This window comes from Tasmannia lanceolata, unplaced genomic scaffold (assembly GCF_043159265.1).
Source record: "Tasmannia lanceolata isolate RefF3 unplaced genomic scaffold, GAP_Taslan_0.1 ptg000008l, whole genome shotgun sequence".
Classification (NCBI taxonomy): Eukaryota; Viridiplantae; Streptophyta; class Magnoliopsida; order Canellales; family Winteraceae; genus Tasmannia; species Tasmannia lanceolata.
In genome coordinates this window covers 39,724,935-39,752,089 of record NW_027518685.1, presented here as the reverse complement: position 1 = coordinate 39,752,089, position 27,155 = coordinate 39,724,935, and the positions used below count along the sequence as shown (strand labels likewise).

The 27,155-nt window shown below is 38.0% G+C and overlaps 1 protein-coding gene across 3 annotated transcripts in view; it reads left to right on the top strand.

Moving 5' to 3' along the window:
* The window catches only part of LOC143885321 (uncharacterized), a 62,406-nt gene extending 37,286 nt beyond the window's left edge, over positions 1–25,120 (top strand). The window contains exons 2-3 of one of the 3 annotated variants that reach the window (XM_077389434.1): positions 7,183–7,316; positions 22,744–25,120. In XM_077389434.1, the coding sequence (XP_077245549.1) occupies positions 23,492–24,532 (1,041 nt within the window). In that variant the 5' untranslated portion in view covers positions 7,183–7,316; positions 22,744–23,491 and the 3' untranslated portion in view covers positions 24,533–25,120. The remainder of the gene's footprint in view (positions 1–7,182; positions 7,317–22,743) is intronic. The other 2 variants (XM_077389435.1, XM_077389433.1) reach the window with 2 other exon arrangements.
* The last annotated feature ends 2,035 nt before the right edge of the window (positions 25,121–27,155 follow it).

The window sequence follows — 27,155 nt, the reverse complement described above, 5'->3', positions numbered from 1 at the left end:
TTTGATGCAAGCCTTCAACAAGAAAAATATTTTTTATGCTAAGGTCTTTGAATTTAATAGTACCTTCCTCAATGATTTTTCCCTTGCCATTGTCTCCAACAGTGACGTTTCCTTTGTCTCCCATGATAATGCTTGAGAATTTTGTGCGGTCTCCCGTCATGTGTCTTGAGCATCCGCTATCTGCTATCCAAATGCCATTTGTCTGTTGTGGATCTTGAGCCCAAACACCCCTACAAGAGAGATTTAGGTCTTGCCCTTAGGTACCCAAGCTATGTTGGGTTTTCCAATGTTAGTATCAAAAGATCTCTCTTTTCTTACCCAAACAAGTTTAGATGATTTTCTCATTCTACATGCATAGTTGTAATGTCCAAGTTTTCCACAATAATAGCATGGAGGGGAATAAATGTTGAAATTCTTGTAAGGGGTTTTAGACTTGACAAACTTGCTTTTGTAAGCAACCTTCTTTTGAGGCTCTTGGTAGCCAAGACCTTGTTTCCCAAAAGAAACCTTGCCTGCTAAAATCTCATCATGTTTGTCTTTTCCACTTGCATGTCTAAGAACAAGTTTTTCATTTTCACTTTTAAGTTTCTTGTTCTCATCACATAGTTTTTCAGTATCAATATACAATTTTGCATTTTCTTCTTTTAAGTGATCAAATTTACACCTTAAATTTTCATGCTTTCCTTTAAGCAAGGTGTTTTCCATGAAAAGTTTTTAAGGAAGATTTTTCATCGCGTTCATTCTTCAAGTTTCCAAAGTTCTTGGTCATCATTTCAAGGGACTTCTTCAATTTTTTATTTTTGAAAACTTCAAGAAGTAGTGCTTTGTTGACTTTTTAACAAGTGTCTATTAATTCATTCATGGTAGGTTGTTCATTTTCATTATCACTTTCACTACCACTACTATTATTACTATCAATACTATGAACAATAGAGTCTAAGATTTGACTTACGTTGAGCTTGGAGGAATCACTTGCCATGTAGCATATATAGTTGGATTTCTCGTCTTCACTTGATTTGCTCTCTGATGTGTCACTTAGGCCATCCCAATTAGCACTAAAACTCTTCTTCTTTTTTGTCATCTTTTCCTTTTCTTCTATCTTCATTCTCTTCAATAACAGACAGTAAGTACGAATGTGACCCTCTTTGCCACACTCGAAGTATCAGATAGGATCATCATTACTTTCTCTTCTTCTTCTATCTTTATCTCCCTTTGGGGAGGTGCTCCTTCTTGAGCTCCTATTTTTATGATTGAATCTCTCAAACCTAGAGATCCTTTTGGAAAGGAGAGCCATTTCTGAAGTTAAGTTTTCCATACTTCATTCTCTCTCACTGTCTTCTTCTTCACTGTCAATCATGGTTATAAAAGCCACATCCTTCTTTCTTGATTCTTCCTTCTTTCCTTTTTGAAATACAGGTGTGACAATCCAAGAGGGGGGGTGAATTGGTCATTTAGAAATTTTAGGCTTAATTAAGGGAGATTAAAAATTAATCTTCTAATTAAGCACTAATTAGTCTAACCCTTGTTAAAATATGTATATCAATAAAAGCTAGGATTTAGACTTTCTAATCATGCATATTTACTAACCCTTGTTCAAATGGATATCATAATGCAATTAGGGTTTATAATATTTAACACAAGTGCATTTACTAACCCTTGCTCAATTAAGGCATAAACACAAGTAAGGTTAGAGGTTACCAGTCACCACGCGTGCAAGAGAAGAAAAGGAAGAGAGAGAGAGACACTGCACACCATAATGAGGACACCAAGATTTTATAGTGGTTCGGTCACAACTTGACCTACTCCACTCTTCCAAGTTGGCTCCTTGGGTACTCCACTATGGTGAGATTTCAAGCCTAATCTCGAAGCTCTTACAATAAGCTTTTTCATTCTCAAGGGCCAAAGAGAAGCCCGTGGCACGAAGCCTTAGCAAGGGTATCAAACCCTCACACATGATTCACCTTTCTTCACGAGCCGAATCGGAGACTCTTTTCTTCACCTTTCTTTGTGGGCCGAAGAGGAGAGACCCTCACATGAAGAACAAAGAAAAAAAAACTCTCTTGCCTCTTAATAGGCGAATTACAACATTGTAAGCTCACATTCACTCCAAGAAATAAACAAATAAAAGCCCTATGGAGTGCCTCTTGATAAGATGTAGAAATGGAAGATCAAAGAGGTTTTTAGTTTTTGAATTAAAAGGTTGAAGCTCAAAGAGAAATGGGATTTGATCTTTCTCAAATGTTCAAAAGCTTGTAGAGATAAGTTTTAATGATGTATATATAGTGTATTTGAAAATATGACCGTTTGGGGTAAAACTGTAAATAAACGGCTTGAAAAAGTCCAGTAGAAAATGTCCCAATGGCTAGTTTGCTCGACCGCGGAGGTCAACCGACCTACAGTGGTTGCCCGCCCCTATCAGGCACCCTATTCTATTTTCAAATTTCTTACCGTCGCGGTCGACCAGCCACATGACGGTCGCCCGGCGAGGGCTTACTGTTTGATAAAAAAATTTGGCTAAAAAACCTATCTCGATCGACCGACCCACGGCGGTCGCCCACCCTAGACAAAATTGGATTGTTCTGTTTGAAACAGAAGCGGATGCGGACGCCCGACTTAACCCGGTCGACCGGCCCGATAAAATTCGAGATGGCCTGCATTTCTAGGTTCCATCCCGCGGTCGCCCGACATAGCCCAGTCGACCGGCCCTGAGTGAAATTCCATTTTAACTTTAAAATCCAGGGCCTTTTGGGCAATGGTCTTTGGGCTTAAGTCCAAAGTTTTCAAACACATTTTTGGGTGTATTGATGGTTTTCAAAGATGTAAAATGTTTAGTATAAAAACCATTTGAAAACCTTCTGAAAGTGCATTTAAACATAAAATCAAGAGGATTCCAAATACATTATAAAAATAAGAACCTTGAGTCTTCTTGGAATGTCTTGGCTCCTTTGCACTTTCTTGGACTTCTTCGGCTTGAGTGAACATCTTGAACTTTGTCTTGGCTCTTGTGACATGTCCTACAATCTTCAATGCATTTTGAGGTATGTGAGGTGTCACCATGGCATGTTCAACTCCAAGCTCCTTCTTGACACTTGCTTAGGAACTTGTGGGATCTTCATGTTGAGCTTCTTCACTTGAGCATCTTCAAATGAGGATGACTCCAATGTAGGTGCAAGCTCTTGGTTCCTTTGATCCTTGATCCACAAGTTATATGTTGTGAAGAGTTGTGTAATGGCGATTATGACATGAAAATTCTGTATTCAGCACAACACCTCAAAGCAACACATCAATCCATAATTGCTAATCAATTTGGTTTGCTAGCATCAAAACAAGAAGGTAAGATGAATGATTAACCCATGGGAACCCTTGGGCTTACATTTCCCCCCTTTTTGATAATGGCAAACAAATTGATTAGGGAGGTAGGAGATATTAAATAAATATATGAATGAGCATTAATTAATATAAATAATAAAGCAATGCTCCCCCTCATTATATGCACAAGTGTAATATATGATGTAAAAGCATATGGTGCATATACAATATGGACTACCTAATCAATTCCCAAAAACTCTCCCCCTTTTGGCAAGAGCAAAAAGGTAGGGATATGCAAGTGTGAGTCCAAGTGGGGTGTCAAGATGAAGAATAACTCATAAGAGTTATTCAAAGTGTATATGATGTGTCAATGAAGCTCATATGATGCTTATCAAAATAGAAAACAAAGTAAAGAGCATGATAAGCTGATTTTTTTAAAAGATATGTAAGTTAAGCACAATTATGGGGGCAATAGACTATGTGAGCATATCACAATGGTCTATATAAACATGAAAAAACAACCATTTGGCTCTCCCCCCTTTTATTTGTCATTGGCCCTAGGTGAAACCTATGTGAAAGGGCATGACAAGACAGAATAGTTTAAAAGGTGAGTGATTTAAACACTTGGGCTTCATTTGGAACTTGCAAGAAAATGAGTCTCTAACTGAGCAAGAATATACTCAGATTGATGACATAATCTCTAACTGAGCAAGAATATGCTCAGATTGATGACATAACCATTTAGGTTCATAAGTTGCATGAATGGGGTTTTTTCTTGTCATAGGGCAGAGAAGTCTCTTCCTGAGCATGAACATGCTTAGAACTATAAAATAACTTTTGAGTTTCAGTTGCTTGCCCTTAGAGAATTGTATATTTGCAAGTGAAAGCTCCCCCTGACTATGTGCATCTAATTTAAATGTAATAGATCAAGGTACATAGATCCCATGATTTAATTAATCACCTTCAACCATTCAGATTGCTCCATTAATAAACCAATCACACTTTGAATATGAATGGATGATTATTAGATAGATAATATGAGTTTAAGGCAGATGGTCTAATAAACACATGGATAAGAGAATGAAATCAATGAGGTACATATCCATGGCAACCAAAAGATCATGTATACATATATACGAACTATAAAGCTCAATATACATGATCAAAATGGAAGATTAATACCACATTTCTTTTAACACTTCAAGAAATGATAAAAGTGGCATTTAGAAATCTCTCGAAAGAAGTAAAACTAAACTTCTTTTTCTTCTATCCGGCACTCTTCTAATGATGAATATTTAGAAGAGCTTAGATCAATGCTTGACCCTTTCTTCCATATAAGGGAGCATCTTTTGACAAATCATTCTGGATGAGAGATTGGGCACTTGTTTTAATTCTTCTCCTTCAACAAAGGGTCATCCTTGAGAGGATGATCATGAAGTGCACATGCCAGCCTTTAGACAGAGTCTTCAATTATCTTAGTCTCTGTTAATCCTTCACTGTAGAAGAATGTAGAGTTGGACAGAGAAAAATTGAGTACATCTACCATCTTATTACATCTGGCACAATGGAAGAAGACAAGTACCATAGACAAGTTGCGAATGACATATGATTTGAGTTGAGTCCTCCGAAGCTAAAATCTTGGAAGAGATGATGGGACATGACAAACTCAAAAATATTTTTAAATCATCCATCTTCCAAAAGATTGTCATTGGCCTTTGAAAATTCTTATAATGCAAGGCCTGACAATCTACAATGACTATAGATAAGAATGTAAAAGCACAGCCATTGGAACTTATCATGAAAAAAGATGTTCTTAGGATTAAGAGCACATGATAAGAGATTACTTCATAGAGAATGAGATGAACATCTCAAGCATTGTCCAGTGAAGAAGGGCTCTAGAGATTTTTCAAACTCTAGAACAAGATACTTATCATTGGCATAGATAGAAACATATAAGTCTATCCAAGATAAGTATAATGCCTGAGAAGATATGACACTGAGGCACAGGCAAATGGATCTTGTCAAAAGATGAGAGATGATCTCAAATTTAAAGAATAGGACAAGACCCAATTACAATACACATGGAGCAATGTCGCTCCACTTGAGTGTACTTATCATATGTGATGCACATCACACATCATATGATAGAGTGGATGGACAGACATTGAGCATGTATAGCTCTCCCTTTGTAAGTGACACATACAATGTATGAATCCAAAAGGCTATCCAACTGTAGACACCCCCATTTTGCTCCGCTTTAATCAATAAAGAAGTTAGTGTTTTTCAATCAAGTTTTTCAGTGCTTTCCATTTTCGTGTCCGTCTCTTATGTTTTTTCCATCTTTTTCGGTCATTTTTGCCATGTTTTGCATTTTTTCGCCAAGAGTGGAGAAGAGTTATTCATAAGAATTCAAAGAAGGGAGAATTTGGACCCATTTGGTGGGCCCACATTGAATATTTTGATTTGATTTGGGTCAAGCAAGTGTGCCCTACATTGTTTTTCATTAAAACATGAATTTTTAAACTTATTTGGATTTAATGAGCAAAATCGATTTTCATGGCGGGCATAGTGTATTTTGGCCAATCTTGCATGGGCCCATTATTGTTGTAATTCAAGATTAAGGTGGCGGCCCATTAGTGGAGTGCTTCGCATCAACCTATGTTAATGGTTTGGCGGGCACCGCCAATTTACATCAAAGCCCATCAATTGAGTGGTTCAAATTACCCCATTAAATGAACGGTTTAGATCATTCCATGGAGGTGACATTTGGAGGATACAACTTGTCTATGCTGAAGCTTTCTAAATGGACAGTTTGCATCAATTTATGTAAGAGGTTGGCGGGGCACGGCCTCCCGTGTTATGACCTACCAATAATGGTTTGGATTGCCCTATAAGGAATGATTTAATGAGCATATCCCATTTAAATTAATGACTCGCTAATCGGATGGTTTAGATTATCCAATGGAGTGGGCCCCACAAATTTTTACAAATAATGAGGCAAGATGTAGAATTTGGCCATACAACATGGGACCCACTTGGGGTGGATGCCGAATCCAAGGAAATGAATTCCCATTAAGTATTGGTTTCTATCTCTTGTTTTAAAGGGCGACATTATCATGAAAAGAAGGCATAAAAAGTAATGGCGAAAACAAGGCAAGCAGCTCTCTGGTTTTGTGGGAAAGAATGAATCGAATAAAGGTCTCATTTAGGCAAGTATCTAACGGTGGCCTCAATCTCTCCCTCTTATTTAGAAAAATTGCCGACATATCCAAAGCATTGCTAAATTGATTTGGGGGAAGCCGGTTTAGCAGGCAGAATATATATGTAGTTACTAAATGGGAGAAGCACCTAAAAAGAAAAATAAGGAAAGAAACTTTCTTTGAAAGTGACATCATCAAAATTCTATATAGGAAAGATGCCATACAAGCAGCTTGTAGTTAGTGTTATTTTGGACACAATCAAAACATGAGATATGGGAAAAAAATATATTTTATAAGATATTTTCTTTTACCTTCTTTTTTGAGAAAGACCACAAGTGGAAACTGGAGGAAGTTTATATTATTTAATTCTTGAGGTTTCTTTTTGGTACGAAGCAGCATAAGGAAGTTACAAGAAGTGTATATATGTAGTTGTTTGGTTTTTCTAAAAAAAAAAGGAGGGTTGAAAGGGAGGAACGTCCATCTTTTTTAGACTTCCCAATTACCCTCTCTCATCTTCCTCCAAATTCTACTACCCCACTCTCTCTCTCTCTCTCATTCTCTCCTCTTGAATCCTCTCATAAGTGCAACCTTCTCTATTATTTGGTGAATAAAAGAAAAAAGAGATTCACTCATTCTCTCTTGGTGGTGTTATCTCTTCATTGTGCCGAGTCAGCTATCTTTCTGTGGGTCGTCGCACATACTTCGGTTCGCAACTTCATCAAAAGGATTTTCTGGAGCGTATAAAAGGGTGCGACAAAGCGTATACCTTGGATTTACGCACCCTAGAGACAAGGAGCGCGATCAACGGTAAGTTCCTCCATTTTTATAATATCAAAGGTAGAAAAGCATGCTTAGGGCCGTTTCTTCTTTGTTTTTTTCATGATTTTCGTAAAAGCTACCATGCATGATTTTGGTGGGTCAGTTTATTTGATTATCAATTTTGGTAAAAAAAGTAATCTTTATATGAGAAAATTGGGTGTTTAACCGATTGGGATATCTAGTGGCTTTTGAATCGTTTTACAAAGTGGGTGTTTTCAAACCAAGGGTTTTTCGCGAACCTATATTTTCCGAGTCTTAATGAGGTTAAAAGAACACCAAAAATCTAAAACTTGCGTTAGATTTCATTTGTTTTGATGGCTCAAAAATTTGTTCAAAAAAATATCCGGAATTAGGATTTTAATGGTTCTAAAAATCGTTCATATAACAACACAATTCGAAACTGATTGAAATTAGGTCCTCAGAAGATTTTTAATGTTTGAATATCATACAAAAATTTTCAAAAGATTTGGAGTTTATTTATTATTTTTACTGGAATTATTTTGGTAAAATCATTGATTTTCTCGTATATGAAGGACATATCACTAAAAAAACTCCTTAAAATCTGACATTTGGTATAAAAATGAATTTACCAGTCAGATTCATATTGTGAATTTCTCGGGAATTTTGGGTACATTTTAATATTTGTTATTGATTTTTAATTGCTCTGACCAGAACATAAATATATCTGTTAAAAATTAAAAATTATGTCGGAAAGTTTTCTCATAATTTTCTATTCGTCCGAGAATATTGTAGTAAAAGTTTGGTTGGATTGGGAATTCGTTTGCTATATGTTTTAGTGTAATGTCATCAATCTGACCTGGAAGTGTAAAATCAATTAAAAATTGAATTTCAATCTCTAAAATCTTGAACAATTCAAGAAGGATATATTTTGAAAGAACACATCATATCTTAAATTTTTTGGAACAGATAACTCAATTAGCTATAGGATACTTTGTAAAATCATTAATCTGATCCAATTGTGATAAATTTATTTAAAAATCTAAATTAATTCAAAGCACCTTGAAAATTTTAAGAGATCTCTAACTTCCCATCATGTATTTCATTCCTTAAGCGGCTGAAACAGAAATCTTAGAAGTCATAGGTTTCCTTTGTAAAATGGTCATGCCAGGATAGTTTAAATGCCGAGACTACATTCATAATCGTATCCCAATTGCAATTGATCTTTGATAATTTGAGTATTTAAATTATAGTATGTTATTGGCTCCGAGGTCCACTTTCCATTAAAATCCTGAGAAACATGCCAGGCAATAACATACTATAACTTAAGTACTAAATTGTGCAAGGGAAGAGCACACAATTCCCTTCCATGGATGCAACTCAAGGCTGAAGCTTGCGAACCATAGAGCCTTTGGTATTCCTTAGATGTTTAGGAACCGAAAATTCTTGAAATCGAAAATCATCAAGTTCAACAAATTGAACTAGCTCACTCCATGTCTTTGGAACCGTTGGATTACGGCTTCCCATCGTAGGAACCTTTAGGGCTCCCTTAGGAACACTTACGTCACGTCGTGTCCTAGGTTTTAGGGAGTCCTAGAGTTAGGAGTCCAGCCTCATCACGGCCGTTTGCTACGGATAGGAACCGTGCCATAGATCGACTTACAATAGTTACCCCACTTTTCCATAGGCCGGGCCTGGTTACCTGGGATGTAGGTTAACTTGCATTAGTCTAAGGAACGTCGTGCACTTAGCTAGAACCATATAACATCTTAGATCTTCCTAGGATAATAAAATCTTCAACTTGAACTAAATAATTTCTCTTAAAATTGTTGAAACAGTCAATCCAGTCTAGATCGGTGTCCTAGATGAGTTAGGCATAAGTAGCTTAGTTTAGGTGCACCGAACTACGTCGACTCTGATCCCAGTGAGGCTTGGGTACGTTGGCAGCTTGGATGCTTGATGGCATACCAATCACGAGTCGGCTCCACACATAAGTGGTGGGGTTTTGTATATTAATCCTTAAATTAAAAGTAATTAAATCACTTGGGACTTTCCATGAAATTAGAATTTTAGGAGAACTTTCACTTAGATTGAATTCAAACAAATTAAGAAAATCAAGATATACATTTAGGAATTACATTGAAATTAGATCTTAGGATGCATGTCACGTATTTCGCACATTAATATAGAGTTAAATGAGCCATTTAAAAGAAATTCAAAAGAGTTAACTTTTGGAATTGAAGACCGATTATCGGGCAGGAATGATGCATGTGGTGGTAACTCCCTATACTTTCCATTCTCGTAACCAGGTAACGAGTCTAGGTGGTGACTTTGTCACTCTCTTTTGCGTGGAATTCGGATTGCCTTAGTGATCCCAAGTTCACGGTAAAGATGAATTAAATCACACCTTGCTAGGCTCGGCGGCTTACCCCTGCCCTTGTGGGTAGTGGGTTGCACGTTTGTTTGCACCCTATGGCTTGGTTGTTGCCGGCTTGGTTGGGTAATCAATAAAAAAAATGCACACGCCAATCGCGTGGGTATGAGTGTGTAAGCCCAAGGGTTCCCCATGGGTACATTCAATCATCTTGTTTTGATGATTAACAAACGCAAATTGATTAGTTGTTTATGGACTGATCATTTGCCTTGAGTGTTGTGCTTTAGACAGGTCCTACACAAGTCAAATCGTACTAGCACGCACCTTGTTGGCCTATGCTTGAAGATGAACCAAACACAATGGCAAATGAGCTTGGAACATACTTGGACCAATCACACCTTGGAAGTACCAAGGAGAAGCTCATCATCAACCATCTCAAAGCATTGAACAAACAAAGGAAGTTCATGAAGGCCAAAGGTCGAGGATCAAGAACCTAATGCAAAGGACCAAGGAGCTTGTACCACAACTTGAAGATGTCAAGCATGGAAGCTCAACCATAGAAGATCCCAGCTCAAAAGAAGAGTTCAAGAGAGTGATAGAAAGGGTAGAATGTATTCCTATCTCTCTTGCATTTCCTCTTGTCAAGGCACATTGTTTAAACCCCTAAAAAATATGTTTTTCAAAGAGACTAACACACCCTTTAAGGACTTAAATGGATAAGTGAATGGCCATGGTGGTGTACCAACATGTTGGGACCCATATGGCATTCAACACAAGAATAAACAAAACAGAGTTCCGAAGCAACAACCTGGACCAGCAACTAAATCCTATCAAAACTTATTTAAAACATTTTCAAATATTTTTGAAAATATTTTTAACAGATAGCTCTCATTTTTCTCATATCCGTAGAGTATAGAAACGTCAAAATCCGACGAGAAATGAGGGAGATATGAATTTTACAAGTTCGACACTGTTTGCTGGAAACCAGTCTCGGAACTCCGAGAAATGCACCAGGTTCCAAAATTAAAAGCTCTGTTTGAATTCTCGGAACTCCGAGAATTCTGCTCGGAACTCCGAGAAATGTTTTTCTTCAAAAAAATATAGCCGTTGGGGTGCAACGGCTAGTTGATTTTTTGACCCAGTTTTGACTGTTTTACCCCTCAAACGGTCACATGGAGTTGGAACTTTATATATACCCATTCAAGGGTCCAAAACACTAGAGGAACATTGTCCAACTTCAAGGAACCATAGAAAATCATTTGTGAACTATTTTTTGGTTAAATTCTCTCACCAACCAAACTCTTTGTGCCTTGATTTGAGAAAATCTTTTGAGATTGGTTTAGGCTTAAACTTGTTTATTCTTGAGAGCATCCTTGGAGCTTCAACTTGCATTGTAGATTAGTGACCAAGAAAGAGGAAGGCGGCTCACGGGCCATTATCTTCTAGCGGGATCGAGTCCCACAGTTTGGCGACTCTGCTAGGGACCACCTAACTTCATTAAAATTTCAAAAGATAACTCATTTGAATTTAGTTTAACTGGCTCATGAAAACTCTATCTCTTATATGCTTGGTAGATTAGTTTGTTTGCTTTACTTTCTCATCACATAATACTCAAACTTAATCTAACAAAACTTGAAGGCATCATAGATTACGCAAACATATTGCACACACTTACATCACTTGCATCTAAACCCTTGCATCTCACACGCACACACATCCTATTTTAGAAACCCGGAGTGTTATCTAGCATGGTTGACTGGGATTTCATCACCTGATGCCTCTGTGCTAGAAAAGCATTCCACTCTTAACCTAGTACCTTTATGGTGCGTAAACAGATCTCTTGTTCACGTACTGATACGCCGGACACTGGTACAGTATATTGAGCACGGATTCACGCTAAGGGAACTCTTGGCCTTACCCCTAGATTAACCCACACATGCATGTAGTATACGAAAACACGTGCATCACGTGTGTGAGCCTAGCTTAGGATATCCTACCCATTTGTGTCTAGATTAGGCCGTAGTCCATCTTCCAATGGCTACGATCGATCCTTAGGTACACAAACAAAGTCATGAGTCGAGATCCTCTCTCCACTCCGCTAGATTAGGATTATGATTGATGCCTTCAGGTAACCCTTGTTAAAATGTAAAAAGATTAAAAAACTTTTCCTTTGGCATTAGGATATAAATCTCATCTTTCCCAAGATCTCATAGGATTGGTCTATTCTTGATCTATCCGTTGAAAGCAATCTTATGCAATCTCATCTAATCTTGTGTATTTTATTCTTCTATCATACGATTCGATCATAACTTCATACCAATCTCACCATTCCCTAACTGGCAGGAACAGAATCTCACGATCTCTCAATTATACAATCTCAAGATCTGAACCTGGTCAAGATGATCCAACCTTGTTTATATCGTTTATATCATTGGTCTCTTCTTACTCTAGGGGAAATATGTTATAAGATTATTTCGATAAGTCCCTCAGAGTCCATTCCCATGATCCTTAAACTAGGGGCATTCTCTAATGCATTCGTGTCGCCAACATCATGTCTCAGTCCTTCCTTTAATGTAATAGCTTTTTTTAAATAAGACGTCAGTTCGAACGACTCTTTTGTGCTTATTTCTCCACATGCTTCTGATCTTGATAGCAATAAAAGCAAAATTCCCTTCTCATGATTTTATGATACTGTCGCATTTCCTCTAAACTAGCAATAACTTGTAATCTTGATCCTTCATTTTGATTTACAGGCATCATGTCTACCTGCAAAAATTTAGATTGGATCCGCGGTACATTAAAGGAATCACACATCTATGCTGTAAGTGAAGAGGAGAAAAATTTCCTCGGTTGCGTAGCCACCATCAAGCTCGATTGGGGGTTGCTCTTTGCCACTTCTGAGTGCTGGGACTCCGATCATCATGTCTTTCGTTTCGACGATCAGGAGATGTGTCCTACCTTTGAAGAATGGTGTGCCTTGTTAGAATACCCTCTAGGTGGCCCTCTGGTGAAGCCATCTTACGTACCTGATTATCGTCCTTTATTCCTACGCTTGATGAATAATCTAGATGGATCCATGGACTCTTTCATAAAAGGCCAACAAGTGTCCATGCAGCAACTGATCGACATTTACCCTCCTGTTGGACACTATGGCCAGGTCGATGTTCAAAAAGCCCGACATCGCGCTCTGAGATTCTGAACCATTTCCTAGTGTAGAAATGTCTACTACTTTGTTACAATTGGTACATAGTGATGTATGTGACTTACATGGAACTCCAACAAGTGGAGGCAAGAAGTATTTTGTGACATTCATTGATGATTTCTCAAAATACTGCTATGTATATCTGTTAGGCCATAAAGATTTTGGTTTAAATAAAGGTTTTTGGGGTGAAGCCTTACTAACGGCTTGTCACATTCTAAATAGAATTCCTAATAAAAAAACTCAAGCTACACCCTATAAACTTTGGAAAAAGAGAAAACCTAACTTAAATTATCTTAAAGTTAGGGGTTGTAGAGCCATTGTTCAAGGACCCAAACCTAAGAAAAGGAAGTTAGGTGAATGGGGCATTGAATGCATATTTCTTGGATATGCAAATCATAGTAAAGCCTGTAGGTTCTTAGTCATAGAACCTAATGACTTATTAGAAATGAATACCATTATTGTGTCTCGGGATGCTACCTTCTTTGAAAATAGGTTCTCCTTCATTCCTAGATTAATGGATTCAAACCACCTATAGAATCTTCATTAGAACCCCAAAAAGAAACTAATGAGGTACCTAATGAGATTAGAAGAAGTAAAAGAGATAGAAGAGATAAAACCTTTGGTCCTGACTTTGTAATTTATCTTGTAGAAGGATCAAGAGATAAGGTCAAATCTTCTACAATGATAGATCTAAAAGTAGAACCTGATCCTAAGACCTATGAAGAAGCGATTAAATCTCTAGAACCAGCCTTTTGGAAATAGGCTATCAATGATGAAATGGATTCCATTGTGGGAAATAAAACTTGAAAATCAGTTGACTTACCTCATGGATTAGAACCCATAGGTTGTAAGTGGATCTTCAAGAAGAAGATGAAAGTAGATGGGACCATAGAAAAATTTTAAGGCAAGATTGGTTGCTAAAGGCTTTACTCAAAAAGCCGGAATAGATTACTTTGATACATATGTTCCTGTTGCTAGGATCTCTACCATTAGAGTCCTGATTGCTCTTTCTTCTATATATAATCTTCACATTCACTAAATGGATGTTGTTAAAACATCATTTTTGAATGGTGAACTTGATGAAGAAGTATATATGAATCAACCTGAAGGTTTTATTATACTTGGTCAAGAGCATAAAGTAGGTAAGTTAGTTAAGTCATTGTATGGGCTTAAACAAGCTCCTAAACAATGGCATGAAAGATTTGACAAGGTTTTAGTGTCAAATGGTTTTAAGATACATGAATCAGACAAATATGTATATAGCAAATTCAAAGATGGAAAATGTATCATCATATGTTTATATGTAGATGATATGTTGATCTTTGGTAGTGATATAGATAGTATCACGAACCAAAGACTTTTTATCTTTAAATTTTGATAAGGGATTGTAAGAGAATTTTCAAAATGCAAAGTAGTATTTGGAAATTGAAATGTTTTTACAAGTTTTTAATTTTAAATATAAAAAGAATTTTAAGACAGTGCCGGTCGACCAGGGTTTCTCGGGCGACCGCGGATTGGTTACTGGAAATTTAATTGATTTCCAGGGAGGTGTCGGACGTTGACCGCGGTTCTTTGGATCGGAAAAAATAAAATGGACAGAAGTATGTCGGCGGCGACCGCAGTAGCCCAGTCGACCGCGGATGTTCGAAAAACTATCCGTTGGAAGAAAATAGACATGGCTTTTCACTTCCATTTTTCTTCCTTTCTTCATGTCTTTTCTTTCCCTAGAGTCATGGATGTTTTTCAAACACAAAGGACACTTTGTGGGTGATCCAAGACACTTAAATCACAAAGAGGTGTGATCGAATGGTCATTATTCAAACCAATCTAAGGGATGTCTTGAAGAGATGTTTCTCTTGAAGAAAAGACGTATTATGCTCTATAAAAAGAGCAGAAATCTGTCTTTTGAAATATAGAAAAAAAATTATTGCGGTATTTTCTTGTTTTCTCTCTCAAGCAATCTCTCAGTTAATAGTTTTTTCAAGTTATTTGTTCACAAAACAGAGCACTAAAATATGTTTTCTGGAGAAACAATTTTAGTGAGTTTCTCTAAGGTTTGCAGTTCTTGAAAGGTGTTTTGGGTTTGATTCCGCTTGTGCAAAGCGTCATCAAACATTTGTAGGATTGTCCTACAAGGCTGCATTATATCTTGGAGGCAATTCGCGGATCCCCTCTGCACACAACTCGTGGGGGTGAATATTGTCTTAAGGAAAGCAATTACGCATCTTGAAGCATTTTCTTCTTCTTTTCATATCCTTGGCTGATGGACATTTCCACCAACAATCTTAAGACAATATTCCGAGAAGATCTTCATGGCGCAATCAATGAAGCAAATGACAGAAGATTTTGTAAAGTTGGAACGATTCAACAAAGGGAACTTCAAAAGATGGTAGAAAAAGGTTCATTTCATTCTCACCACTCTCAAAGTGGTGTATGTACTTACTACACCAAAACGGGAGATTGTTGAAGATAAGACAATTGTTCAAGCACTTAAAAGAAGGAAGTGGGATCAAGATGACTACTTGTGCAAGAGACACATCTTTAATGCCATGATCGATGAACTGTTTGACATCTACCATAACATGGAGTCAGCGGGAGCACTTTGGACAGCTTCAGAGGCAAAGTATCTATCGGCAAACGCCAGAGCCAAAAAGTTTATAGTAAGTCATTTTTAAAATTTTAAGATGACTGATGATAAGTTAGTTGTTAATCAAATCCATGAGATCCAACATATCATTAGTCAAGCTCATCAAGAAGGGGTGAATCTTGATGATACCGTCGTCATACCCTCAATTATTGACAAATTGCCACCGTCTTGGAAAGACTTTAGAAAAAGTCTTAAACATAAAAATGAGGAGATGTCTCTTGAAGATTTGATTCAAACCCTCCAAGTTGAGGAAGAATCAAGGCTTCGAGATAAAAGAGAAGATATTGAATCACTATCTTCTAAAGTTCATGTGGTGGAGAATGTCAATATGACTGATACAAAATCCCCTAATCAACCTTGGAAAGGAAATCAGAAGAGGAAGCATAAAAATGGAAAGGATTCTGATAAGAACGAGAAGCGCAAAGGCGCTTGTTTCCAATGTGGCAAAATGGGCCACTACAAGGAGTGTCGATCTAAAAAGTCTAACACTCAAGGAAACAATGAAAAGTTTGTTGTCATGATATCCGAGGTAAATTACCTTGAAGAAGAAGATGCTTGGTGGATCTATTCGGGCGGTACAAAACATGTTTGCAAAGACAGGAGCGCATTTTTTACTTATGCACCAGTAGAAGATGGAGATGTTCTCTCTGTAGGGAACTCTTCAACAGCACAAGTTAAAGGGAAAGGCAAAGTGGAACTTGAATTCACTTCTGGAAAGATCCTCACTCTTACTGATGTATACTATGTCCCGGAAGTTAGAAGAAATCTTGTTTCTGGTAGCCTTCTTAATAAGAATTGCTCTAAACTTGTATTTGAATCAAACAAGTTTGTATTGTCCAAGGGAGGGACATTTGTAGGGAAGGGTTATATATATGAAGGCATGTTTAAGATGAATATTAATAAAGTTAATGTTTCTGTTTACTTGCTTGAATCTATATCTTTATGGCATAATAGACTAGGACATGTAAATGTTAGAAAAATGCAAGATATGGTAAAGTTAGAACTAATACCTAAATGTGCTGAAAATTTGGTAGATAAATGTAAGATGTGCATGCAAACTAAGATAACTACAAAACCATTTCCTAGTGTAGAAAGGTCTACTACTTTGTTACAATTGGTACATAGTGATATATGTGACTTACATGGAACTCCAACAAGAGGAGGCAAGAAGTATTTTGTGACATTCATTCATGATTTTTCAAAATACTGCTATGTATATTTGTTAGGCCATAAAGATGAAGTCTTAGATAAATTTAAGACTTATGAGACAGAAGTAGAAAACCAATGTGAATCTAAAATTAAGGGTATTAGATTTGATAGAGGTGGGGAATACCAATTTCCTAAATTTTGTGAAAATGAGGGAAATATACATGAATTTTCAGCCCCATATACACCACAACATAATGGTATTGCAAAAAGAAAAAATAGGACTATAATGGAAATGGTTAATTCCATGTTAGTCAATTCTGGTTTAAATAAAGGTTTTTGGGGTGAAGCCTTACTAACGGCTTGTCACATTCTAAATAGAATTCCTAATAAGAAAACTCATGTTACACCCTATGAACTTTGAAAAAAGAGAAAACCTAACTTAATTATCTTAAAGTTTGGGGTTGTAGAGCCATTGTTCAATGACCCAAATCTAAGAAAATGAAGTTAGGTGAATGGGGCATTGAATGCATATTTCTTGAATATGCAAATCATAGTAAAGCCTGTAGGTTATTAGTCATAGAACCTAATGACTTATTGGAAATGAATACCATTATTGTGTCTCGGGATGCCACCTTCTTTGAAAATAGGTTCTCCTTTATTCCTAGATTAATGAATTCAAACCCACCTATAGAATCTTCATTAGAACCTCAAAAAGAAATTGATGAGGTACCTAATGAGATTAGAAGAAGTGAAAGAGATAAAAGAGATAAAACCGTTGGTCCTGACTTTGTAGTTTATCTTGTAGAAGTATCAAGAGATAAGGTCCAATCTTCTACAATAATAGATCTAAAAGTAGAACCTGGTCCTAGGACCTATGAAGAAGCGATTAAATCTCATGATACAGCATTTTGGAAATAGGCTATCAATGATGAAATGGATTCCATTGTGGGAAATAAAAATTGAAAATTGGTTGACTTACTTCATGGATCAAAACCCATAAGTTGTAAGTGGATCTTCAAGAAGAAGATGAAAGTAGATGGGACCATAGAAAAATTTAAGGCAAGATTGGTTGCTAAATGCTTTACTCAAAAAGCCGGAATAGATTACTTTGATACATATGCTCCTGTTGCTAGGATCTCTACCATTAGAGTCTTAATTGCTCTTGCTTCTATATATAATCTTCACATTCACCAAATGGATGTTAAAACATCATTTTTGAATGGTGAACTTGATGAAGAAGTATATATGGATCAACCTGAAGGTTTTATTATACCTGGTCAAGAGCATAAAGTATGTAAGTTAGTTAAGTCATTGTATGGGCTTAAACAAGCCCCTAAACAATGGCATGAAAGATTTGATAAGGTTTTAGTGTCAAATGGTTATAAGATACATGAATTAGACAAATGTGTATATAGCAAATTCAAAGGTGGAAATGTGTCATCATATGTTTATATGTAGATGATATGTTGATCTTTGGTAGTGATATGGATAGTATCACAAGAACCAAAGACTTTTTATCTTTAAATTTTGATAAGGGATTGTTAGAGAATTTTCAAAATGCAAAGTAGTATTTGGAAATTGAAATGTTTTTACAAGTTTTTAATTTTAAATATAAAAAGAATTTTAAGACAGTGCCGGTCGACCAGGGTTTCTCGGGCGACCGCGGATTGGTTACTGGAAATTTAATTGATTTCCAGGGAGGTGTCGGAGGTTGACCGCGGTTCTTTGGATCGGAAAAAATAAAAATGGACATAAGTATGCCAGCGGGCGACCGCGGTAGCCCGGTCGACCGCGGATGTTCGAAAAACTATCCGTTGGGAGAAAATAGACATGGGTTTTCACTTCTATTTTTCTTCCTTTATTCATGTCTTTTCTTTCCCAAGAGTCATGGATGTTTTTCAAACACAAAGGACACTTTGTGGATGATCCAAGACACTTAAATCACAAAGAGCTCTGATCGAATGGTCATTATTCAAACCAATCAAAGGGATGTCTTGAAGAGATGTTTCTCTTGAAGAATAGACATATAGTGCTTTATAAAAAAAGCAGAAATCTGTCTTTTGAAATATAGAAAAATAGTTATTGCTGTATTTTCTTGTTTTCTCTCTCAAGCAATTTCTCAATTAATAGTTTTTTCAAGTTATTTGTTCACAAAACGGAGCACTAAAATCTATTTTCTGCAGAAACAGTTTTAGTGAGTTTCTTTAAGGTTTGAATTTCTTGAAAGGTGTTTTGGGTTTGATTCCACTTGTGCAAAGCGCCATCAAACATTTGTAGGATTGTCCTTGTATCTTGGAGGCAATTCGCGGATCCCCTTTGCACACAACTGGTGGGGCGAATATTGTCTTAAGGAAAGCAATTACACGCGTTGAAGCATTTTCTTCTTCTTTTCATATCCTTGACTGAAGGATATTTCCACCAACAGAACATTGTATTTGTTTTACATCTTAGATCAATAGAAAAGAAAAATTTTAGGGCGCTGATATTTTCACCCCCTTGCATTATGCATGCGCCCCCTTATAACATGATTCAACATCAAAAAGCGTTAAAGTTGCCCACTTTTCACGTCAAATCACATTGTAAGGGGAGCGTGCGCGTAATGCGGGGGGGGGGGGAGGGAGTGAAAATATCATCTCCCAAATTTTATGATTAAAAAGCTTACCATATATAAGTTTTACTCGGGAAATTGTCTTCTGATTGTTTTCCCACGAATGGAACTGACCCTTAGGATTTCTGCAAAAAAGCCATATGAGTGCAGGTCGGTCCCATTGCGATCAACAGCCTTGATTACATGAATGTCCTGGTATTAGGTGGGACCCAAAGGTTGATAGTTAGGATTGATCCGTAAGGCCCTTGCCTAGTCGGATTAAAATAGAAACAAGGTGCATATGATTTAAAGAGTTTTTGTATGGTGTAAGCCCATATAGTCCATTATTTTTCAAAAAGTATTGTACGGCTTATAGGATGATCCAAGCTGTCCATTTGATGGGCCATGATGTAAATAGGTTGTGCCCCAAAAAGTCATTTCCATTGGATGATCCCAACCCTCCGATCTATAGAGATTTGCTCTGTAGATCAGAGGGCTAAAATCATCCTATGGAAATTATTTTTGGGGGCACAACCTATTTACGTTATGGCCCATCAAACAAACGGTTAATCTTATTGTGTAAGCCGTACATTACTTTTTTTAAAATCTTGGACTATACTAGTTTACACCATATAAAATCTCAGATTTGAAAACCCCGTAGCTTTCTTTTTCGTTTGTGTGTGGTTTAGATAGCAAGAAAGAGGTGGAAATGAGGCCCCACACGGACGTAGAGCTACTAGACTTGGAGCTCGAAGTCAGACTGTTCGGCGTGCTAAGGCAGGGCTATTTTCGTCATGAGAGGTTGTTTCTACCATTTAATAAAGGAGGTGTTAGTCGCGTGGGATTTGAAATCCCCTTGGAATTTCCTGTACTTTGGGTAACTCTAGGGAAGTCCAGGGGATTGTAAGTTACTCTTACGAATTTTTGGGACTCCTCAAGCAAGGACTTCAGTAGGGATTTCAGAGTAATCGAGGATTTGAGGTACTGCGTTAGTCGTGAAGAATGGGGGATTCTAAAGCCCTAAAAAGTTTTACATACTAATTTTTCTCCATTGCCTTAGGGAGTTTGTGATTGCCTTAGGGAGTTTGTGGGCCCCAATTATGGGATCAAATTAATAAATGTTGTGGGCCCACTAAAATGGGATCAAAATATTTGCACTCCCATTTTATGCAATTAACATTTTTCGACATATGCAACATCCAATTTAGACCAAAATACATCGAAGCGTGAACAAAGTTATTTGAAATGCAAATAAGAAAGGTCATTAACAAAAGAAGAAAAATGTGAACAAAGGCACTTAAAAAATAGAAGGACCTAATCAGCTAAAGCCCAGTTGAGTTGTGAGATGTACTGAATCTTCCCACATATCCATGGCTATCTTATCTCGCATCGAAATAGCTAACTCAATTTGCTCAGCTTGAGCTTGTAATGACTCTCTACGAGGTGTCTCTTGATCTGACTCTGACTCTGACTTTGACTCTGTCACTGGCACTGGCATTGGCTCATCAGGTGTGAACTCATCCCTGCTACATTCCCTCCTCAAGTAGTTGTGCAAAATCGCACCCCACGAACTAGTGATTTAAAAGTTGCGGCTAAAAATCTGGCGCGGCTAAGACGGCATTCGGCAAGTGCAATGGAGTTCTCAAAATTCACTTGCGACTACCCCCCCCCCCTCTACTTTTGTAGGCAATCACATCTGGGTGTGCCTGTATGAAACATAGAATAAAATTTACTACACATGAGAAAAATTTATACAACATAATATACTAAAATAGTATAATATCATCTTCTTACTACAAGATAGGCATCCCATGCTTCAGTAGGGGCTGTTATTTTATGGATCAAAGGATCCCATCCAAATCCAGAATTTGAAGCCAACAGCTCTGCAATCGGCTTGTATTGTCACTTCCACACCTTCAACTTGCTCTTGAAATGGTCATATGTTTTATTGCATCCGAATTTAGCATTGAGAGCTGGGAGGACTATACTAATGATGAGATTCCTATCAAAAGACCCATTAGGTGCCCTAGCCCCAGCATGATCAACCAAAATCCTCAATAGCTCTAAAGACTCTTCTACGGTCCATTGCTCGTAATTTCTTTTCCTTTTTTTGATGTTTCCATCTACAAATAATTTGGAAGTAAATTGCAATGGATCTTTGAAAATGCGCCGATTTGTCATTGTATGAGATGCATAAACAATATGATGCAGGAGCATCCCCTTAGCAAAGCTACATCGGCTATTCATTGCTCTTTAGTATAGGAATTGGTTTTTTTTTTCTTTTATTTCAATGGATGTAGTCATGTGGGGGTAGAATAGAAAATTAGTACTTAATTGTCGTATTTTCCATTAAATAAGGGTATTTTAGGGATTCGGGGTTGTAATGGGCTATAAAAGCCAATGGGCTCTCATTTTGGCGGCAGTTTTTACGTTTTGGAAAAAAGAAGAAATTTCGGATGTGGTTCTCCGTTTGGGAGCTGCAAATTCGCAGCCACAGGAGCCCTAATTTCAGGAAATTACAGTGCATAGAAGGGGATTTGGAGTAATCGTCTCTTCTTGCTTGAGATTTTTTGTTGATCCTTGCTGCAAGCAAGGAACTATATGACTTTTTGAAGAAATTCAATTCCCCATAGTTGAACTACAACATTGGATTTCTTTCCTATCCATGTACACCTTTGAATTCTGGAAACTGTTTCATCAATAAAATCATCTTTGGCCTGAGTAGGGTTGTTAATCTTCTTACTACATTTTCTTTGTATAAAACCACTATAAAGCATTCTCTGAGTAGAACTGTGCGCAAGGAAATGATCTTGGATCTGAGGCAAGTAGGAAAATTGACCAAATCAGAGAGAGGCTTCTTGTTGTTTTGTGGATGAAACGTCCAAGAATGTTTCCAAATTTCTCCAATGTTATTTGAATCTGCAGTTGAATATTTTTGTGAATCTAAATGATCTGCATGCACATCCTTACATTTTCTTTGAATTTTCAGTTGTGTATTTGAATTGAAGAACCTGTTATACAAGCTCCTTAAAAAAAAAAGATAAGCATATTCCCTTGAATCTGTTCATGAAAAGGCCTCATACAATGTGTAATTTCCTAGAAGCATAGACAAAATTTAGGGGTTGAGGTGAGGTTGGTCATTGATCTACTAACCATTAGACAACTTGAAACCCTAGTTTCTAGCCTGCGTCAAAATGGTATCAAAGCAAGCTTACGAGGTTTTTTTAACCTTGTGGATCCAGGAAGCTTATTTGTATGTTATTTTGAGCAGATTTTAGCGGAGATTATTTTCAACTTGTGGATGCTTGTATGATTGCCATTGGCTGCTAGTATTGAGTTTGTCTATGTTTGAGGGCTGGGGTATTTGGCTTTGACTCCGACATGAGACTGCATTGAACATTACATTTCAGCTTGTGGTGTTATTGTTGGCTACTTAAGTTGGTTTTGGGACAGAGATTACTAATTTCAGTTGCTTGTTTTGGGTTGATATTCTCACAGGGTTCTTTTGACAGAGTTTCAGTGTGGACAGTTTGATGTGGCTGCAAAGACATCGGCGTTCATCGTAGTGAAAGCTACATTCTATATGTAGGAAGGATACCTCAGTACAAGGAACTGCTACCTGCTGTTTGCACAAGCACCATTAGTTTTAAGACCTAGAAAATCTTTTAGGCCATCAGAGGGTTTATCAAGAAGCTCAAGTTCCTGGACATTGGTTTCAATTGCGCTCAAGACTCTTATCCAAATGTGGACTTGCTGTGAGAGATCATCACTGTGTATATTCATTTGCACTTGACAGATTTATTCGTCTTCTCATTTCTCATTCCTCATTTTTATTGCGAACCAAAGCCCAAGTGTGTAAGTAACTAACGATTTGTGAGCACAAGTTGTTAAGGCCATGAGCTATTGTCCCTTAAACTGAGAAGACAGATTTTCAAATTGGACTAAATTGGAAGGAGGTCCAACATTGGCGGTTCAGTTCACTATAAAAAGAAAAAAGAAAAATTTGCCCAAGAACCATTCAACTTGAAGAAGGTTCATTTCATGAGCTGCACCATTTATTAGTGGCTGATGTGAATTGTGGTTGTCCTATAGTTCTGCACTAGAAATACTTTCAAGTGACAACAAAATTTTCAGGAATGGCTTCCATGACGTGGTTGATGGTTTGATCTACACATTGCTTCCATTGCATGTTCGCATATAGCATATCTTGTGTTGACTGCCTTTTTTGTGTTTGCATTTGTTTGGCATGGCTAAAATGACTTACAATCAGCTACTTGACCTATTGTTAGAGTATAGGAATGGACAAGATCGATTATTGGAGTGTGTAAAAAGACAAGATGCAATGTTTGAAGAAGTCTGTGACCTTAGCCAAAATCGAGATAAGACTAAAGCTCAACGACACCGGTATTCTTCAATGAAGAAGAAAAAATTTCAAGAAGGGGAGGGGGTTGGCAAGGGGTTGAAAGAGAAACCAAGGGATCATCCTCAATTGAAATCAAGCCCAAGAGTGAATCGACCTGCTTCTCCACCATCACGTTCAGCCAAGGTGAATTCCAAGCCTTTTCCTAGTGTTGCCTTTACTTTTCCTTGCTTTGCACACCATAAGGACAGCCAAGGCTACCAAGATATAATGCATATGCCTGAAAAGAATTCTAAAGTTGATGAAGTAGTTGAGGAAAGCAGCGCACATAACAGTCCTTCATTAGTGGAATTTCAAAAAGAGGCTAATGATATTATTATTTTGGAATCGGGTGTTGACGATGTCGAGTTGGATGATCCTAGAGGCTATGGCAATGAAATTCATGAGTTAGAAATGGATTCAACTCGTGAACACGAGGCAATTGGGCAACATGACAATTTAGGACAGCAAGTGCCCATGGATCCAAAGGATGTTGATTTCCAGGAAGCTTTCCTATTTGACCATGATGAAGAACTTTGTGAAGAAGCCAGTGAGAAAAACATTCTAGGGGAAGCTACAACTGGTGAAGCACTTAAAATCCTTAATAACGAAGAGAAACTTGAAGTTGTGCATGAAGAGTTGGGTGAGTATGCTTCTATGGATGAAATTCTTTCTTTTGAGGGCTATGACAGAGGCAATATAGTTAAAGCAAAATTTAAAGCTCCTACGTTTGACATGGACCTAGAGAGTCAACGTGAAAACTTTGAAGATGCTTATGGGGATGACCAAATGCTGCTACAAGAAGAGGAATTCATTCACATGGGGGACATATATGTGGGACAGCAAGAGGAAACTTTTAGACATGGCTTGCAGAATAAGCAATCTTAAATTTCAGAGTGTGAAGATTTCATGTTGCTACCCACATATACATGTGCATTTCGTGAAGATTTCTATGAGGTATATCCTATCACCTTGCACCATAAGCCTTTTACTTCACATGCATTCCACCATAGCATTGATTTGCAACCAAGGAGGTCTTTCTTAAATCATCTTTCACATGAAGAAGTTGATAAGGGGTTCACAAAATTAAAGGAGGGTGACTACAAAGGTTATAGTAGCAAAATCGAGAGAGGAGCATATATGTATTTGATCCCGGCGGAGTTTCTTTTCACATGGCCGATGGGAACTCGAGACGAGTTCTTTCAAGAAGGGGAGTTTGATGTAGGAGCACCCCCTTAGCAAAGCTACATCGGCTATTCATCGCTCTTTAGTATAGGATTTGGTTTTTTTTTTCTTTTATTTCAACGGATGTAGTCATGTGGGTGTAGAATAGAAAATTAGTCCAAACGTCTGAGTATATCCTTTGGCCACGAGACGTGCTTTGAGGTGCTCAATGGTCCCATCTAGAAGGTATTTAATAGCAACGACCCTTCAACATCCAACAGGATGTGCCTTAGTAGGTAGAGGAGCAAGTTGCCAAGTTCTATTTGAAATGAGAGCAGTCATCTCGGCATCCATTGCAGCCCGCCAACTAGGATGAGCAAGAGCATCTGAAACTGTCTTAGGCAAAGAAACAGAAGAAACACTCGAAACAAATGAACGAAATGAAGGCTAAAGACGCTCATAAGAAACAAAATTTGATATTGGATGTGCAGCAGTGTGAGATCGAGTGCGAAAAGCAATACCCGAATTAGAAGTATGAGGAGGATTACCTGATGTGGATGCATCCGACTGAGGGCGAGGATCAGTGAAGAGGAGAGAGAAAGACACATAGGGGTTCGATTTAAGATATCTGGGTCGATTTATCACTACCCTATTTTAAATGCATTGAATACTTCGGATCTATATTTCAACAAAAATAACCATGTAGTACGAGAATAGTCATCAACGAAGATAATAAAGTAGCGAAAGCCATATAAAGTAGTGCGAGCAGGGCCTCAAACATCTGAATGAACAAGCTCAAATGGGCGTTGATGGCCTATGACTACCATGCGAAGGAAAAGACACACGATGATGTTTTCCCAACACACAAGACTCAAAGGACAATGACTCAACATAACTAGTAAGAAAATGAGATTTGTGGAGCTTCTCTGCAGGAGTGTGACCCAACCAACAATGCCACTGATAGGCTTCGGTAGACATTCGAGGTGCAACACCAGCCTGGCTTGAATGAAGGTAATATAAGTCACCAACCTCACAGCCCAAGCCAATCCTTGTCACAATCTTTAGATCCTGAAATACACAATCAGATGGGAAGGAAACAGAACAATTCAGAGATTTGGTTAAGGGAATGAAGGAACATGTAAGACCGAAGATAAATGAATAGCATTAGGGATGGACACCATACCCACCCCATAGATGGGGGATTTGGTTCCATCTGCTAATGTAACAGTAGGAGGAGGCTAGATACATCTGACTGGAAAGATGAAAGAAGCCAGAAAGAAAATATGACGAGTTACCTGGTTGAGCGAAGTTAGCTATAGACTGCTTGCCTTTATCACGGATGCGCATAAGTTCCGCATAATCTGCACGACTAACAACCATGGAGTCACTGGATGTTGATGTAGCAGTAGTCGAAGGCGGGAGTAGAGCGTGGGCATCATCATATGCAACTACAAAAGCAGCAGTAGAACGACGGGGGCGAAGCTCCAGATGTAGATCATAACAATAGTCAACATTATGGCTATCCGTACGACAATGAGTACAATATCGAGACCCACGACCACGACCACGACCTCCTCTGGATTACGACCACAGCCACGCCAACACCACCATCACGGCCACAACCACGACCACCATTATCACGGCCACGACCAAATCGACCTAAAACACAACCCCGATCTCCACAAGTATAAGTAGCAAGCACAGATCCATCAGCACACTGATCACTAGGCGAAACAACCTCATACACTGTACACTAGAAAATGTATCTGCGAGAGATGTAAGGGTGGCAGAGCTGACGATCTGCTGACGAAGCTGAAGATAATCGGGACCCATGGAATCCAGATAGGTCAAGCTGTTGACAGATGGCAACATAAGAACTGTAATGATCAGAAATGGAAATTTCTTCACTCTGGAAGCCAAACCAGTCAGAGAAGAGATTACACACCTGTGACATTATCTGCCCCAGAATACAGAGTCGCAGCATAGTCCCAGGCCTCCTTTAAGGAATCAAGATACACCATATTTGCAGCCACTTGTGGTTCCATGCAACTCCACAAAAAAGATCTAATAACAACATCCTCCTATTCCCATCGCTCATAGGAGGGATCCGTGGTGGCTGGGTGTGAATGCTCTAGAAAACGAACTTTGCCCGAAGGTAAGAACGCACCGCCCTCTTCCAGGGAGGGTAATTCTTCCCATCTAGTCGTATGGAGTTCATTTGAAAAGGAGCTTCCACAGGAGTATAATGAGCACTAGATCAATGTGATAAAGAATAGTGGCTTCAACAACCGTCGGCTGTGATGAGGAATCTTCCGAAGCTATGATAAGCACCAATTACGACAATCCA